General features: G+C 42.2%; 2 protein-coding genes across 4 annotated transcripts in view; one reads left to right on the top strand and one right to left on the bottom strand.

Moving 5' to 3' along the window:
• Nucleotides 1–17085, bottom strand: part of NAPEPLD (N-acyl phosphatidylethanolamine phospholipase D) — a 57837-nt gene extending 40752 nt beyond the window's left edge. The window contains exon 1 of one of the 2 annotated variants that reach the window (XM_027539742.1): nucleotides 17011–17085. The gene's annotated coding sequence lies outside the window, so the exon portion shown is untranslated. Of the gene's footprint in view, nucleotides 1–16801 lie in introns of both variants that reach the window. The other variant, XM_027539743.1, reaches the window with a different exon arrangement.
• ARMC10 (armadillo repeat containing 10) overlaps nucleotides 1–17291 on the top strand; it is a 123647-nt gene that overhangs the window by 102030 nt on the left and 4326 nt on the right. For both annotated transcript variants that reach the window (XM_027539744.1, XM_027539745.1), the window contains exon 7: nucleotides 6680–6767. In XM_027539744.1, coding sequence (XP_027395545.1) covers nucleotides 6680–6767 — 88 coding nt within the window. The remainder of the gene's footprint in view (nucleotides 1–6679; nucleotides 6768–17291) is intronic.

The raw sequence follows: 17291 nt of genomic DNA, 5'->3' as shown, positions 1-17291 counted from the left end.
AAAAGTAACCAAAGAATGATGAAACAAAATTCAACAAGGGGCATTCCCATTAAGACTACTAATTATGGAGATAAAAATTGAAAAATCTTTATCAAGGAATGCTGAAGTAGCTGAATTCTGCGGTGGTAAAGTGGTGACAAGGAGGTAGAGACCAGAAGATGCCACCATAAAATCCAGTCCCCATTTTCTCTTCAGTAACAGAATGCCAGTTATACTTAGGGTAGCTATGCCCCAGCTGAGAAGAAGAACTAAAGAGCCTCTTGATTAAAGTGAAAGAGGAGAGTGAAAAAGTTGGCTTAAAACTCAACATTCAAAAAGTGAAGATCATGGCATCCGGTCCCATCACTTCATGGCAAATAGACAGGGAAACAATGGAAACAGTGACAAACTATTTTTGGGGGCTCCAAAATTACTGCAGATGGTGACTGCAGCCATGAAATTAAAAGACACTTGTTCCTTGAAGAAAAGCTATGACCAACCTAGACAGCATATTAAAAAGCAGAGACATTACTTTGTCAACAAAAGTCCATCTAGTCAAAGCTATGGTTTTTCCAGTAGTCATGTATGGATGTGAGAGTTGGACTATAAAGAAAGCTGAGCACCAAGAACTGATGCTTTTGAACTGTGGTGTTGGAGAAGACTCTTGAGAGTCCCTTGGACAGCAAGGAGATCCAACCAGTCAATCCTAAAGGAAATCAGTCCTGAATATTCATTGGAAGGACTGATGCTGAAGCTCCAATACTCTGGCCACCTGACGTGAAGAACTGACTCACTGGAAAAGACCCTGATGCTGGAAAAGATTGAAGGCAGGAGGAGAAGGGGACGACAAAGGATGAGATGGTTGGATAGCATCACCAAGTCGATGAACATGAGTTTGAGCAAGCTCCAGGAGTTGGTGATGTGTAGTGGGAATTCCTAATAATGTACTTTCACAGCCATGAGAAATTCCACAGAAATTGCACCTAGAAAAACAGTATATATTAAGAAATTATGTTAATGATTACCTTTCATGTTTTTCTTAAGAATAATCTCCTTGTTACAAACCTCAAGGCCAGAACCAGAAGGGAGTATGACTGGGATCATAAAAGCATGGACCTTGGAACATCGGGTCGGTGCCAGGCATGAACTCTACCTACACACTTGCTAGTTGTTCCTGAGACTAGCCCAGAGGGAACGGCCTGAGGTAACACAAGGAGATCTGGACTATGGCAGTGCAGTACAGGACATTTAGGAGTACGTGATTAACACAACGTGTGTCTTGAAAAAGGTAAGATCTGTCAATGTATGGCAAAACCACTACAATATTGTAAAGTAATGAGCCTCCAATTAAAATAAATTTATATTAAAAAAATAAAGTTCATATGAAAAGGGAACAAAAAAAGATAATATCTGAGAAAATCTTGTAGTCTGCAATTAGGAATAAATGTTGTACTCAGAGTAGACTCTGCACCTCAGTCCAGTGGAGACTGCAGGTCCCCTGACCCATTGCACCAGATTCCGTGTTCTGTCTTCATTCTCCTCGTTTGCTCCTGGCCCATCAGGGCAACGGTGATGGACAGGGAAGCCTGGCGTGCTGCAGCCCATGGGGTCGCAGAGTCGGACACAACTGAGCTGACTGATGCCCCAATTAATGACTACCTTTCCACACCTTCCAGCCACACTGATGACACTGTAGCGGATGTGACAGAAGCAGAAGTCTCACAGGGTGCCTCCGGGAGTCTCCTTAAGGGAAAGGGAGGCATTCTCGAGTCTCCCTGCATCCTGCTGCCTCAAGCCATCTTGAGCCATGAGTATGATGCCAACTCACTGGGAATGGCACAGAGAGCCAGGACTTCAGACAGAGGCCAGGTACCAGCCTGGGCCTTGCAACTCTGGACCTCCCAAAACTAAGCCTGACTGACACAATGATCTTAACTTGGAAGTTTAGGGAAGCTATAAAAACATGTAAGGTCATGTATCCAAAAACAGAGCCTTCCTAATCCAAACATGGGTCCACAGAGAGGCACAATGACTGCTCTAAGTATGTCATTTATTGAGCACTGTGTGTCAATTTATACACGTCCATTATCTAGTTTTATCCTCACATTCTCACCAAACAGATATTCTCTTCATATCACAGGTGACACACCAGCGGTTCACAGAATTTAATAGTTTGCATAAAGTCAAAAAGCTGGTAACAGTTGGACCTGGAAATCTAACCCAAGTTGATAAGACTCCATAATCCATGCTCTTTCCACAAATCATGTTGAATATGAAAGAAAAACCCAAAAACTTTGTCTTGAACAGACATCTAGGTTCTAAAGTTAGTAGCACACAGCCAACAGGATGGTCTCACAAACAAGGCTAGCCTTTCTTGCTTTCAACAATGTTTCTCAGACCCCAAAGTAAAAAGCACTTAGTACACAATAAATACCAATTCTCTTATAACTGCCCTTTTAATTTTACATGGAGATTTTAAATGATGTAACTATTTCATTTAACTGCTAAATTATTTTTGTTTAAAGTTACATGGAAAAGAATAAATTAATCCTATATTTCAGTCATATAAACAGAAAATATATATGAGGCCCTGAAGATATTTGCCTTGCCTTGAAAATATGTCTTTGAGTTCATCTAGTATGTAACTCGGAGAAGGCAATGGCACCCCACTCCAGTACTCTTGCCTGAGAAATCCCATGGACGGAGGAGCCTGGTAGTGTGCAGTCCATGGGGTCGCTAGAGTCGGACACGACTGAGCGACTTCACTTTCACTTTTCACTTTCATGCATTGGAGAAGGAAATGGCAACCCACTGCAGTGGTCTTGCCTGGAGAATCCCAGGGACGGGGGAGCCTGGTGAGCTGCCGTCTATCGGGTCGCACAGAGTTGGACACGATTGAAGCGACTTAGCAGCAGCAGCAGTATACAACTACTTGGCATTTTATCCTTCCAATTTGAAGAATTTTTAATTAAATCCCAAGAAGAGACACTTTCAGGTAAGAGGATCAATACCCCAGGGCTTTCCCAGTTTTAGCACTGGAAGTCCTATATCCTGGGAACTCCATCAGTCCTGGGATAATCTGAAGACTGATCACTCTGTGGCCTCAGGGTACCATATACATGCATAGTTATGTCTTCAATAAAATGTATTAGAACGTAGACAGTTTATATGAAATTGGAGATGAGCATTATTAAAAAGGGTAATTTCCTGGTGGCTCAGCAGTAAAGAGTATGCCTGCAGTGCAGGAGACGTGGGCTCGATCCCTCTGTCAGGAAGATTCTTTGGAGAAGGAAATGGCAACCCACGCCAGTATTTCTTGCCTGGGGAATCCCATGGACAGAGGGGCTTGGAGGGCTACACTCTACGGGGTCATAAAGAGTCAGACACGACTGAGTGACTAAATCACCACCATTATTATAAAGTATGATTGTAAGATATTTGGGCAGCTAAGCAAAAAAGAAATTACAAAGCTCAATATAATCATGCTTAACCAAGAAAACGTTGCTGAGAACATCACAAGTGTATGTCAAATTCTTCACTGTGGTGATATTCAACAAGTTCACCAGGATTACCATTCACCCAGTCCAAAAATGGGCTCTGCCAGCCACACATACATTTATATATAACAGACATTTCATATATATGTATAAAACTGAGACACTATATGAAGAAACAATGAAAAAGGAATCAAAATTCAAACAACAGTTTTAAAGTACAAATGGTTCCCGACTTGTGTGTGTGCCGTGTCCTCAGCCGTGCCTGACTCTTAGTAACCCCATGGACTGCAGCCCACCAGGCTCCTCTGTCCATGGATTTCCCAGGCAAGAATACTGGAGTGGGTTGCCATGCCCTCATCGAGAGGATCTTTCCAACCCAGAGATCAAACCCACATCTCCTGTTTCTCCTACATTACAGGTCGATTCTTTACCCACTGAGCCATCAGGGAAGCCCAACCTACAATGATCCAACTTATGATTTTATGATGCATTTAGTAGAAATCCTACTTCGAATGGTGAATTTTGATCTTTTCCTGGGCTGGTAATACGTGGACCAAAAGATCCTCTTGCCTTGATAGGCAGCAGCAAGCCACAGTTCCCAAAGGAGAATGGGTCGCTGGCTAGCAATTACCATGGTAAATGACCCATATCTTTACAACCATTCTATTTTTCACTTTCACTAGTATTCAATAAATTATAAAAGATATACAACACTTTATTATAGAATAAGCTTTGTGGCAGATGACTTTGTCTAACTGTGGGCTAATGTAAGTACTCGAAAGTCATTCAGTCATGTCCAACTCTGTGACCCAATAGAATGTAGCCCATCAGGCTCCTCTGTCCATGGAATTCTTCACTCAAGGATATTGGAGTGGGTTGACATTCCCTTCTCCAGAGGATCTTCCTGACCCAGGGATCAAACCCACACTGCCTGCATTGCAGGCAAATTCTTTACCATCCGAGTCACCAGGGAAGCCCAATGTTAAGTGTTCAGAGCACACTTAAAGACAGCTAAGCTTAGCTATCATGTTTGACAGGCATAGTAAATGGATTTTCAAATGATGGTATTTTCAACTTATGTTTATGAGAATGTGACCCCATCATGGAGCCTGATGGGCTACAGTCCATGGAGTCACAAGAGTCAGACACAACTTAGTGACTACACCACCACCAACAACCCCATCATAAGTCAGGGAGGGCTGTACCCTCATCTCTGTGAGATGGTGGAAAAGTTTAATTTTGATGTTTCAGTTCCATGGTATCATAAGAGGCTTAAAACTTTCTGGGGTAGAAACAGGAAATCTGTAAGTTAAAAGAGGTTGGGCCCAGCCATATACTTAGGTCCTTTGTAACTTGAACACCCCATGACCCAAGTCATCCCTTTGTGACCTCTTTCTTTTACAGGAGAAACAAACTGGGCCAGAGAGTTACATGGCACTGCAAGGGTCCAGGGTTGTAAAAGTGGTTGGACTCAGCCATATACTTAGGTCCTTTGTAACTTGAGCATTCCATGACCCAAGTCATTCCTTTGTGACCTCTTTATTTTACAGGAGAAACAAGTTAGGCCAGAGAGTTACATAGCACTCCAAGGGTCCAGGGTTGGCTGGTGAAAGAGGCTGGACAGCTGATTAGCCATATTCTCATCAGAATTATGCTCAGAAACACTTAGAACCAACATAGCTTGTGGTCAGCATGGGGAGATAAGTAACACATTTTGCTTCACCTCATGGGAGATATTTCACATAGTTTAACTCATAAACAGATAAACTTGCTTCAAGTTTTAAATAGAACTCTGAGCTCAGAAACTCTTTGTTATTAGTTACTTCAGCCATACAACAGCACAATATACACAGCAGTACTTTTCATGAACTCTCTAAACAACCTAAAGAATGAACAAAGTAATTTGAAAACAAACACCTTTGTAATCTGAAGGATCTTCAAAATACAGAAAACAATTTTCAAAACTAATTACTGCTGTTGTCTAGTATTTCCAGCATCAGCGTCTTTTTTAAGCAAAACAAGCATCTCCCCATTATAAGCGGTGCCGGAAAAATGAGAAATCTTGGTGTGTATTCTGACAATTTCATTCTTATAGCTGAGAGACATTACAAATGAGCACAGGCATATATTGTTCAAACAGTATGCCACTGTCTCTTAATCTGGGAAGGCCCCCAAACTAAATAAATAGGAAAATCTGCTGCCTCAGAGGGGAAAGATGAATTGTTCCAGGTAGCAGGCTTGTACTGAGTTGATTTTCAGTCACTTTTGAATTTATGCTGATCCATCTAGATGCCTGCCCTGTGCCCCAATAGCCAACGGTACTACCATTTTAAGGGTACAACTTATGGCTGTGATGCTGACCAAAGCTTGCTGATCCAAACCACTCTTACCTTGGCTTCAACCGGTACCCCTTTCTAATAAGCAGCAGCAGCGTATACACATACTGAGCCTAAGGCCAGGGCTACTAGGCTAAGGAACCTCGGGTAAATCACTCAAATCTCCCGGGTTCTCGGTTTCCTGTTCCCCTCATCTGTGGAAGGGCATTAATAATCTCATGTAAGTCTCTAAAACCAAACTAAATGTAAACATATTTAAAAAAACTACTTGAAAGAGTTTTTGTAAATTATGAAGTTATAATACTGAAGAGGAAAAGTTAAAATTTTAGGTAACCTCCTGCTCCTTCTGCCTCTATAACACAGCTTGCTCCTTGCAAAGTCTGGATCACGTAGGTCACGCAGTCTCAGAAAGTGGGGACTTAACAATACTAGGAACTGGAGCTTATCTCACTCACCCCTGTCCTGCTCTTTGCAACTGCCCAGCCCCTGCAAACCTGTTTATTCATGCCTGTCCGTGTATAGGTCAGGCATCCCCTCTCCATCTTGACTGCTGGTCCCACGCGAGCACAAAACCCTAGTTTAAACCAGCCTGTTAGCAGCTAGTAACCCCTTTGTTCAGGGCTCAGAGCTTGTAAGTTAACTCCTCTGGGCCCACCAGCGTAATAAACCTGAGTTCTCCAACTCTCTAAGTGTGGTGCTTGGTTTCTTGATTGGTGGTTTCAGCAACATTTCTGGAGGCCCCAGCAAGATTCCAACCATGCCGACCCCTTGAGCCGCCAGACTGGTGGCTTGGCTGGGCTGGAGCGAAGGAACCCCAAGACGAATGAGGAGGCATGCCGCCTGATGGTATTCCGGGTTCTCTTTCAGACTGGTGTCCCGACTCTCCAGATGGCCGAGCCCCAAATGGACTCACTGGAGGGACGCACCAACTCACCAGGAATGGCCACAGAATCAGGTACGGTCCTGGGGCCAGTCCCCGGTCAGTTCCTACCCCAACGGGTAGAAGAAGAGACTGATCACCTCCTTGGAGCTCCCAGGAAGGAAACATCAGATAGGGAGAAATGGAGACTTGGGAGAATGGAGGCATTGTGACTGATAATCTCCTTGGAGCTCCCAGGAAGGAAGCAACAGTTAAGGAAACCTGGGGACTTGGGAGAAGGGAAGTATTGTGATAGCTTCTGAATGATTTTGAGTGCGTGATTGCTGACTGAATGGAGTGAAAGAAATTTTTCTTTTTGGAAACTGCAAAACCAATTCTTTTTGCATTTGAAATTAAAAACAACTAGCTTGTTAAAAGGCTTCCCTAGGGAAAAGCTTAAAGTTAACCCTTTCCATGTCCTTGAAATACACAGCCAACTTTGCCTGAGACCTCAGCCTTTGGCAAATTAGAACTTCAAGCAAGGAAAAAAGGTAGTCAAAGAGGTATTTTAAATCTCAAACAGAAAACTATAAGATCTCTGACTGTCTGGATTTATCTATGTCTCAGTGTATGTCTTTTGTTTTTTTTTTTCTGATATTGTTGAAGTTGTAAATGAGTTCTAATTTAATTGGCCTAAAGAAAAGTAAGCACTTACAAATCAAACAATTCTAAATACAAGAAAAATTACTCCAAATAAATTTCAGAGTCACATAAACTGGGTAATATTCAACATTAAATATCTAGTATTAATGTTTGTTTGCTAATCTAATAAGGAAGAAGTAGGATGTATGTTTTTAATAAAGAAGATATAAAAAAATTACATTTTATAAAGGGAAAAGAAAGTAGGTCTGACTTACAGATGGCTGTTACAGAAAGTGGTTAAAAGGTATGTGAAAGGTGGACCCTGAAAAAATGTTTTGTGCATGGGTAGGATTAAGTTTAAAATAAATTTAATTAAATTTACCTAAATGAGTTTAAAGCAAGCTGGTGCAAAAACTTAAATTCGGCCTTTCTCTCTGTTAAGAGGACATACTCTCTTCAGATGTTGAACTGCTTTTAATTATAGATTTAAGTTTACCTCTTAATTGATCCATTCTATATTTACCTTTGAAATCTTTTGTTAACTTTGGCTAACTACTACTACTACTAAGTCGCTTCAGTCGTGTCCAACTCTGTGTGACAGTAAATAACTATTATTTCACAGTAACTTATATGATCCTACCTGACTGTTATAAATCCTTTTGACATTTATTGACAAAACTTCCTAAATAACTTGACTTTTAGCTAACTTTGGGATGCTTCAGAGGGCCCCTGAGACTTAAGCTACCTTGGTTGATTGGACACGTTAAATCACATGGGAAGTACTGTTAAAGGGATGATAAATCTTTTCAGGTTATACTGTATGGTTGATGTTACTAATACAGATATCCTAAAATTACGTGAAATTCATATAGCTCTGATATGCCCTGATAAAATATGGTCAATTATAATTCTAGTTATCATCTTAAAGTGTTATGACCAGGCTTCTTTTGTCGATTGCAATAGAATCAGATTTTAAACATCCCTTTTATGGTTCTACTCTCATGCCTTTAGAAAAATACTGCTAGTTCTTCAAGATTTAGGGAAAAGACTTTCTAAAATTAAGCAGATAAACCAATTTTGTTATTAACAGTAAGCTGGTACCAGACTGGAATTTGGTCTTCTCTCTGTTTAGAGAACAAAGTTTTCTTAGAATGCAGCTTTTGATAACAGATTATTAATTTCTTTGCCTTTAAGTGATTTATATTTGTTTTTAAAATCTTTCTGTTACTTTGGTAAAGTAAATAAACATTAGTTAAGGTTATGGTACATGGAGACAAAGCTCATTCTGCTTCAACAAAAATATATAAGCCCTCACAGTTAGATTTTTGCTATCCTGATGTCCTTAAAACATGGCAACAGTCTGCTCCTAAATCAGGAAATTAAAAATGGATAAACAACAGCTGAAAATCAAAGAGCCAGGGCTATGGGAAATCTTGGCTTTTCCTGGCTCCCTGACATTTTTATCTGATGGGTTAAAGCCTTCCCCGGCTACAGTGTTAATGTCCTCACAATGAGTTCTCCAAAAAAGAAAAAAATTATGTTTCACTGAATATTCTAGTTTTGTTAATTAAGGTCTGTGCTTACTAAGACTCACTTCTGAGATATTTCCTTGTTATTTGCTAAAAGGTTTAATTACATTATTAAAAAAGACACTCTAAGATTGTTTCTAAAGCTTATCTCAGTAACCAGTCTTTGGATAAAGGTCAGATGCTCCATGATGTACAACCAGGAGATTAACACTTGGCTATAATCATTTAACTGAGTCAGATGACCTGGGGTATACCAGAGTATACCCAGTGAAAGTTCCTGACTTAAATTCTTACTTGTAATCTTATTAATAACTGCTAGCTATATCATTTTCTGCTGGAGCAGCTGGGAAGAGACACCCCACGCCCAAAGTAAGAGAAACCCAAGTAAGACGGTAGGTGTTGCAAGAGGGTATCAGAAGGCAAACACACTGAAACCATACTCATAGAAAACTAGTCAATCTAATCACACTAGGACCACAGCCTTGTCTAACTCAATGAAACTAAGCCATGCCTGTGGGGCAACCCAGGACGGGCAGGTCATGGTAGAGAGATTTGGCAGAATGTGGTCCACTGGAGAAGGGAATGGCAAACCACTTCAGTATTCTTGCCTTGAGAACCTCATGAACAGTATGAAAAGGCAAAATGATAGGATACTGAAAGAGGAACTCCCCAGGTCGGTAGGTGCCCAATATGCTACTGGAGATCAGTGGAGAAATAACTCCAGAAAGAATGAAGGGATGGAGCCAAAGCAAAAACAATACCCAGCTGTGGATGTGACTGGTGTCAGAAGCAAGGTCCGATGCTGTAAAGAGCAATATTGCATAGGAACCTGGAATGTCAGGTCCATGAATCAAGGCAAATTGGAAGTGGTCAAACAAGAGATGGCAAGAGTGAATGTCGACATTCTAGGAATCAGCGAACTGAAATGGACTGGAATGGGTGAATTTAACTCAGATGACCATTATATCTACTACTGCGGGCAGGAATCTCTCAGAAGAAATGGAGTGGCCATCATGGTCAACAAAAGAGTCTGAAATGCAGTACTTAGATGCAATCTCAAAAACGACAGAATGATCTCTGTTCGTTTCCAAAGCAAACCATTCAATATCACAGTAATCCAAGTCTATGCCCCAACCAGTAACGCTGAAGAAGCTGAACGGTTCTATGAAGACCTACAAGACCTTTTAGAACTAACACCCAAAAAAGATGTCCTTTTCATTATAGGGGACTGGAATGCAAAAGGAGGAAGTCAAGAAACACCTGGAGTAACAGGCAAATTTGGCCTTGGAATATGGAATGAAGCAGGGCAAAGACTGCTAAGAGTTTTGCCAAGAAAATGCACTGGTCATAACAAACACCCTCTTCCAACAACACAAGAGAAGACTCTATACATGGACATCACCAGATGGTCAACACCGAAATCAGACTGATTATATTCTTTGCAGCCAAAGATGGAGAAGCTCTATACAGTCAGCAAAAACAAGACCAGGAGCTGACTGTGGCTCAGACCATGAACTCCTTATTGCCAAATTCAGACTTAAATTGAAGAAAGTAGGGAAAACCACTAGACCATACAGGTATGACCTAAATCAAATCCTTTATGATTATACAGTGGAAGTGAGAAGTAGATTTAAGGGCCTAGATCTGATAGATGGAGTGCCTGATGAACTATGGAATGAGGTTCGTGACATTGTAAAGGAGACAGGGATCAAGACCATTCCCATAGAAAAGAAATGCAAAAAAGCAAAATGGCTGTCTGGGGAGGCCTTACAAATAGCTGTGAGAAGAAGAGACTCGAAAAGCAAAGGAGAAAAGGAAAGATATAAGCATCCGAATGCAGAGTTCCAAAGAATACCAAGAAGAGATAAGAAAGCCTTCTTCAGCGATCAATGCAAAGAAATAGAGGAAAACAACAGAATGGGAAAGACTAGGGATCTCTTCAAGAAAATCAGAGATACCAAGGGAACACTTCATGCAAAGATGAGCTCGATAAAGGACAGAAATGGTATGGACCTAACAGAAGCAGAAGACATTAGGAAGAGATGGCAAGAATACACAGAAGAACTGTACAAAAAAGATCTTCACAACCCAGATAATCACGATGGTGTGATCACTGACCTAGAGCCAGACATCCTGGAATGTGAAGTCAAGTGGGCCTTAGAAAGCATCACTATGAACAAAGCTAGTGGAGGTGATGGAATTCCAGTTGAGCTATTCCAAATCCTGAAAGATGATGCTGTGAAAGTGCTGCACTCAATATGCCAGCAAATTTGGAAAACTCAGCAGTGGCCACAGGACTGGAAAAGGTCCGTTTTCATTCCAATCCCAAAGAAAGGCAATGCCAAAGAATGCTCAAACTACTGCACAATTGCACTCATCTCACACGCTAGTAAAGTAATGCTCAAAATTCTCCAAGCCAGGCTTCAGCAATATGTGAACCGTGAACTTCCTGATGTTCAAGCTGGTTTTAGAAAAGGCAGAGGAACTAGAAATCAAATTGCCAACATCCGCTAGATCATGGAAAAAGCAAGAGAGTTCCAGAAAAACATCTTTCTGCTTTATCGACTATGCCAAAGCCTTTGACTGTGTGGATCACAATAAACTGTGGAAAATTCTGAAAGAGATGTGAATACCAGAACACCTGACCTGCCTCTTGAGAAATCTGTATGCAGGTCAGGAAGCAACAGTTAGAACCGGACATGGAACAACAGACTGGTTCCAAATAGGAAAAGGAGTTCGTCAAGGCTGTATATTGTCACCCTGTTTATTTAACTTATATGCAGAGTACATCATGAGAAACGCTGGACTGGAAGAAACACAAGCTGGAATCAAGATTGCCGGGAGAAATATCAATAACCTCAGATATGCAGATGACACCACCCTTATGGCAGCAAGTGAAGAGGAACTCAAAAGCCTCTTGATGAAAGTGAAAGTGGAGAGTGAAAAAGTCGGCTTAAAGCTCAACATTCAGAAAACGAAGATCATGGCATCTGGTCCCATCACTTCCTGGAAATAGATGGGGAAACAGTGGAAACAGTGTCAGACTTTATTTTTCTGGGCTCCAAAATCACTGCAGATGGTGACTGCAGCCATGAAATTAAAAGACGCTTACTCCTTGGAAGCAAAGTTATGACCAACCTAGATAGCATATTCAAAAGCAGAGACATTACTTGGCCAACAAAGGTCCGTCTAGTCAAGGCTATGGTTTTTCCTGTGGTCATGTATGGATGTGAGAGTTGGACTGTGAAGAAGGCTGAGCGCCGAAGACTTGATGCTTTTGAACTATGGTGTTGGAGAAGACTCTTGAGAGTCCCTTGGACTGCAAGGAGATCCAACCAGTCCATTCTGAAGGAGATCAGCCCTGGGATTTCTTTGGAAGGAATGATGCTAAAGCTGAAACTCCAGTACTTTGGCCACCTCATGGGAAGAGTTGACTCATTGGAAAAGACTCTGATGCTGGGAGGGATTGGGGGCAGGAGGAGAAGGGGACGACAGAGGATGAGATGGCTGGATGGCATCACTGACTCAATGGACATGAGTCTCAGTGAACTCCGGGAGTTGGTGATGGACAGGGAGGCCTGGCGTGCTGCAATTCATGGGGTCGCAAAGAGGCGGACACGACTGAGCGACTGATCTGATCTGATATTATTTTCTATGTAGCTTGCTTCAGAAGATTATTTCTTATGTTACCAAATGTGTGACTGAGCCTGTGATAAAATGCTGGTATGCAGTTCCATATGAGATCAATAATTGTAATAATGTAACTAGATATGGGAAGAAGCAACAAGAGGAAATATTTTCCTGGACCAAGAGGCTAGTAGGACAGGTATGGTCCAGAGACTTTTGCTACTTACCAGGCCTGGTCTAGTGACACCACATTGAGTGGCCTGTCAACGGAATCTTTGTTAGATCTGGGAATGAGACTTCCTAGCACCGTAGGACACAATGACCACGAAATGCCCCAAAACATGGTCAAATATGTGGCTATGAAAGGGCGCTGCTGACTGGAAGTTGGCCCTTGCCAACTGCCTCTACAAAGATTAAATCATGACCACTATAAGATGCTGACCTTCAACACCCCCTTGAAAGGAGTTTAGGGTGGAGACAAAAAATAAGGCACTCTGTGCTCCAGGAAAACCCCAGAAAAACAGACTTTCAGATAGTCAGATGTTTTCAGGTACAGATTTTTATGAGTCCAAATTCTTGGATCTTCTCATACCTAGACAAACACTAATATTACAAACCAGTGTCTGGACCTGGTTCTCCTGGCTAGCCCCTCAGCAGCTTTCCTACTTCTATTAATCTTTTGGCCATATATCGTTAACTTTCTTGTTAGGTTTGTTTCCCCAAGTAGTAGTACAACAAGAATACCCCCCGGCCAACACCCAGACAGTGCTGGAACAAGCTGCCTTATCACTCTGTGGACTCTCACCGCCCTCCGTAAAGGCACCCCGAGGCCCTATTCTCCCTGTGAGATCTTATACGGGAGACCACCCCCAGTGATAGAAAAGCTCAAGGATGAGATGGTCTCGAGGGAGACCACCAACAACTAGCTGACCTGGAGATGTCCCAACACCTCCAGGCCCTGGGAAAAGTCTTCCACCAAATTGCCCGAGAAACCTTAGAAAGGACACCCATTCCTTTAGGCAATTGGGTTCATCCCTATCAGCAGGAGATGAGGTATGGGTTAAAGATTGGATCAAGGAACCACTTCAGCCAGTTTGGACAGGCCCTCACACGGTTGTCCTGGCAACCCCTACTGCTGTTAAAGTTATAGGTGTCATTCCTTGGATCCACCACACCAGAATCAAGAAGGCAGTGACTTCCTGTGATGAAGACACCTGGAAAGCAGTTTCAGGACCCCCCAAAACCTCCTCAAGGTCCGGTTCCAAAGACAACAGCCCTTACCCGTGAAGGACGCTGAGCCCTGCTCTAGTCACTCCAAAAGCTGACTAGTCAACACACGGCAGAAGCCCGAGGATCCTTCAGTCTTGCTCCAGTCACACTCCAGCAGCTGGCTGGTCAACACACAGCCGAAGCTTTAGGATCCAGCTATCAAAATATGGATGGATTTTCACTGTCAAACCTGGCCTCTAACCCTAATTGGTATTATTGCTGTTGTCTTCACTACAGGACCAACTAGACTTCCTGGCTCAGGTGGTTTTATAAAGTAGGAGAGAGCTAGGCCTACTGACAGCCAAAAAGGGAGGAATCTGCCTCTTCCTGAATGAAAGACGCTGCTAAAAGCAGCATGTAACCAATCAGAAATAGTCAGAGACATGGCCTAACAGCTAAGGGAGAAACTAGCTAATTCCTGGGATAACTGAAACAATATCTGGAGCTGAGGATCGTGGCATCTCCCTTTAACAGGTCCTCTCTTTATGCTCTTTGCGGTGCTCTTTTTTGGCCCTTGTATCCTCAATACAATTATCAGGATCATAACTTCTCGGATTGAATCCATAAATTTACATATGGTAATAGCTCAATATAGCCCCCTAAACAATGGAGAGCTCTGAATGTCCTACCAAAACATGAGATGATGCTTTCTACAATGAATGATAGAAGCATCAAGAGGGGAGAATGAAGAGGAAAAGTTAAAATTTTACATAATCTCCTGCTCCTTCTGCCTCTGTAACTCAGCTTGCTCCTTGCAAAGTCTGGATCATGTAGGTCACAGAGTCTCAGAAAGTGGGGACTGGAGCTCATCTCACTCACCCTTGTTCTGCTCTTTGCAACTGCACAGCCCCTGGAAACCTACTTAATCACGCCTGTCCATGTAAAGGTCAGGCATCCCCTCCCCATCTTGACTGCTGTTCCTGCGCGCGCAAAACCCCTTAGTTTAAACCAGCCTGTTAGCAGCTAGTGTTGCCCACTATAGTCTGTCTATAAAAACTCTGTAACCCCTTTGTTCAGGGCTCAGACCTTGGAGTGTTAACTCCTCTGGGCCCACCAGCGTAATAAATCTGAGTTCTCCAACTCTCCGAGTATGGTGCTTGGTTTCTCGATTTCTAGTTTCTGCAACAATACATTATTTAAACAACTGAGTTGGCAAAGACTGTATCTCTGATGTAACAATACTGCCCCTGAGATGTATAAGTTCATGCATAATCTATCACAAAGTCTGTTAATTAAAATATTTAAATACACAATTAATGATTATTAAATTCAAAAGACAAGTCAAGGAAAGCACTATAAATATAGCAAGGTAGAAGTCTTCAGTATTCTAGCATCTAAAATAGTACACGATTTGACTTAGACTGGAAATCACATGGGTAATTCTTTAAATACCAGTTTTACGCATGACCTCAGGCCTTCAGCCTAAATTGTGTGCTCATTAATTATGGGCACAGTTCATTTCCCCAGTAATACTTCCATGAAAACATTTCTTACCTGTATGCATTTCAATCTAAAATGCCCAGATCAACACAAACCACTTACAGGCATATTCTAATTTACAAAGAAAAAAAGAATAGAATGGAACGGAAAAACTCACTATAATTACAGCTGTCTACCACTACAAAGAAAAAGCAGAATGAAACAACAAATTAAAGTCAAGCAATACTTTTTCAAACACAGACAAAAATGTTCTTAAAAATCGCCCCAATTTCCCAAGTTCACTAATACTCAAAATTAACATAACACCCTTTTCATACAAGATGACTCTATCATAGAAAGTATAACTAAAACCCTAACCCTACGAAGGAATGCTTGTATTAAAATGTCCTTCATATAGTTATAACTGAATTAATTTCATAATTAAAGTTTGCAATATGAAATGTGAGACGCTGAATGAAAATAAGAGTATGAGAAATACACTAAGTATTATCGTCTCTTTGAGACTACAAAATTCTTGCAGCAGGAAGACCTGCAGAATGTAATTAAATAAAATCGGAAAATTGTGACTATATTTTCACTTAACTTAAAACATTTTGAAGTCAGTAGCACTCTTAAATTTTAAACAAGACCTAAATTTCTTCTCTAACAGACTGAAATTTTCTTCCAACAAAATCAGACTACTGTGGGAAACTGGTAATCCTTTCTTTTTAAACATTACATAACTTCTTCCTAAACAATATGGATGTCTGAGGCTAAATCAAAACCAATGAAACCGAAAATAGAAATGGAACTGCTAGATATTCATTCTTAACAAAGATGGAAATTATTTCTTAATTTTCAGAGAGCTGTATTTCAAGAATCACTTTCTCAATAATTAACCAGAATTATCAACTAGCAAACACTTGATGTTAATTAGCCAAAGTAAACCAGGTGAGTCATATTCTAACATATACAGAACAACTGCAGTAAAGGAAAAACCAAAAATCAAGTGACGTTTTAAAGGTTAACTTTTCTCATACTAGAATTTTCCAGGTACAACAGAGATATGATGCATTAGACTGAGAAACCTGTAGAAACGTATTGATCTCAACTACCAAGATTATAGCGAGTTCTAGTCAAAGGAGGGGGTAAAAACTATCTGAATACCTGTTTTGAAAAGCCTGCAGTAACACTCAACTTGAGAAACAAACCACCGAACAGAAAACAAGAAAGCACGGTCAAAAAAACAAAAACAACAAAAAAAGAAAGCACCGTCTTCTACCACCTCGCCGCACCTTGCTCCAAACTTTAGCTCTTCGTTTCCTTTCCGTGGTTAACTTTCAAAATAAATGGGGAGAAACCTGTCGCAACGAATTTTTAGAAGTAAGTGCTATAGGTGAAGCAGAAATAAACTGTTCTAAGGAAGTTGTCTAACCACTCATTTACATACACCAAAAGACACCCACATATATTCCAGTCGGTGAAGATGCTACCTCGTGAACTGCAGAGAAGCTTGGACCTATATATAACAAATCCCAGAGACGGCTACTCTCCCAAGCGCGGGGAAAAAAAAAAAAACTATGTGGCTCTTAAAACACGCAGCGCAGAGATGTGGGCTCCGCACAAATTCAAACGAAGCCCTACCATTCAAAAGCGCAGCATCTCCGAAATGAGGCAGGGCTCGGGAGCAGGAATCCACCCACAGCCCGCTCTACTCCGCCGAAGAGGCCAAGCAGCCCCAGGCCGGGGCGTGAGGACCGCTCCTCCCAGAGACCTAGAGGAAGCCAGCCGAATCGCGCAGTGGAACTGAGCGAAGCGCGGGGGAGGGAGGCAGGCGCGGGGCGTGGGCTCACCAGGCGCGGGGGGCGGTCGGGCGCGCGCGCCGCCGCTTTTGCTGCTGCAGCTCCTCGGCTACTGGCCACAGCGCCCCAGCGCAGCGGGAGGGGCCACGGAGGCCGGCGCCCGAGTTCCTCCGCCCCCGGCCCCGCCGCGCCGGCTCCGCCAAGGGCGCCAGCAGCTGCAGGCAGCGCCTCAGCGCTCGCCGCCTCACCATCCCAGGCCGAGCAGGCGCCGCAGCCCACCCGGCGGCCCGAGGCCGCGCGGGACCCTGGCCGAGCTAGGTTCCGCTCCACGT

Source organism: Bos indicus x Bos taurus, chromosome 4 (assembly GCF_003369695.1).
Source record: "Bos indicus x Bos taurus breed Angus x Brahman F1 hybrid chromosome 4, Bos_hybrid_MaternalHap_v2.0, whole genome shotgun sequence".
NCBI classification, from domain to species: domain Eukaryota; kingdom Metazoa; phylum Chordata; class Mammalia; order Artiodactyla; family Bovidae; genus Bos; species Bos indicus x Bos taurus.
The sequence above is the reverse complement of the archived record's forward strand: the minus strand, read 5'-3'. Positions and strand labels throughout refer to the sequence as shown.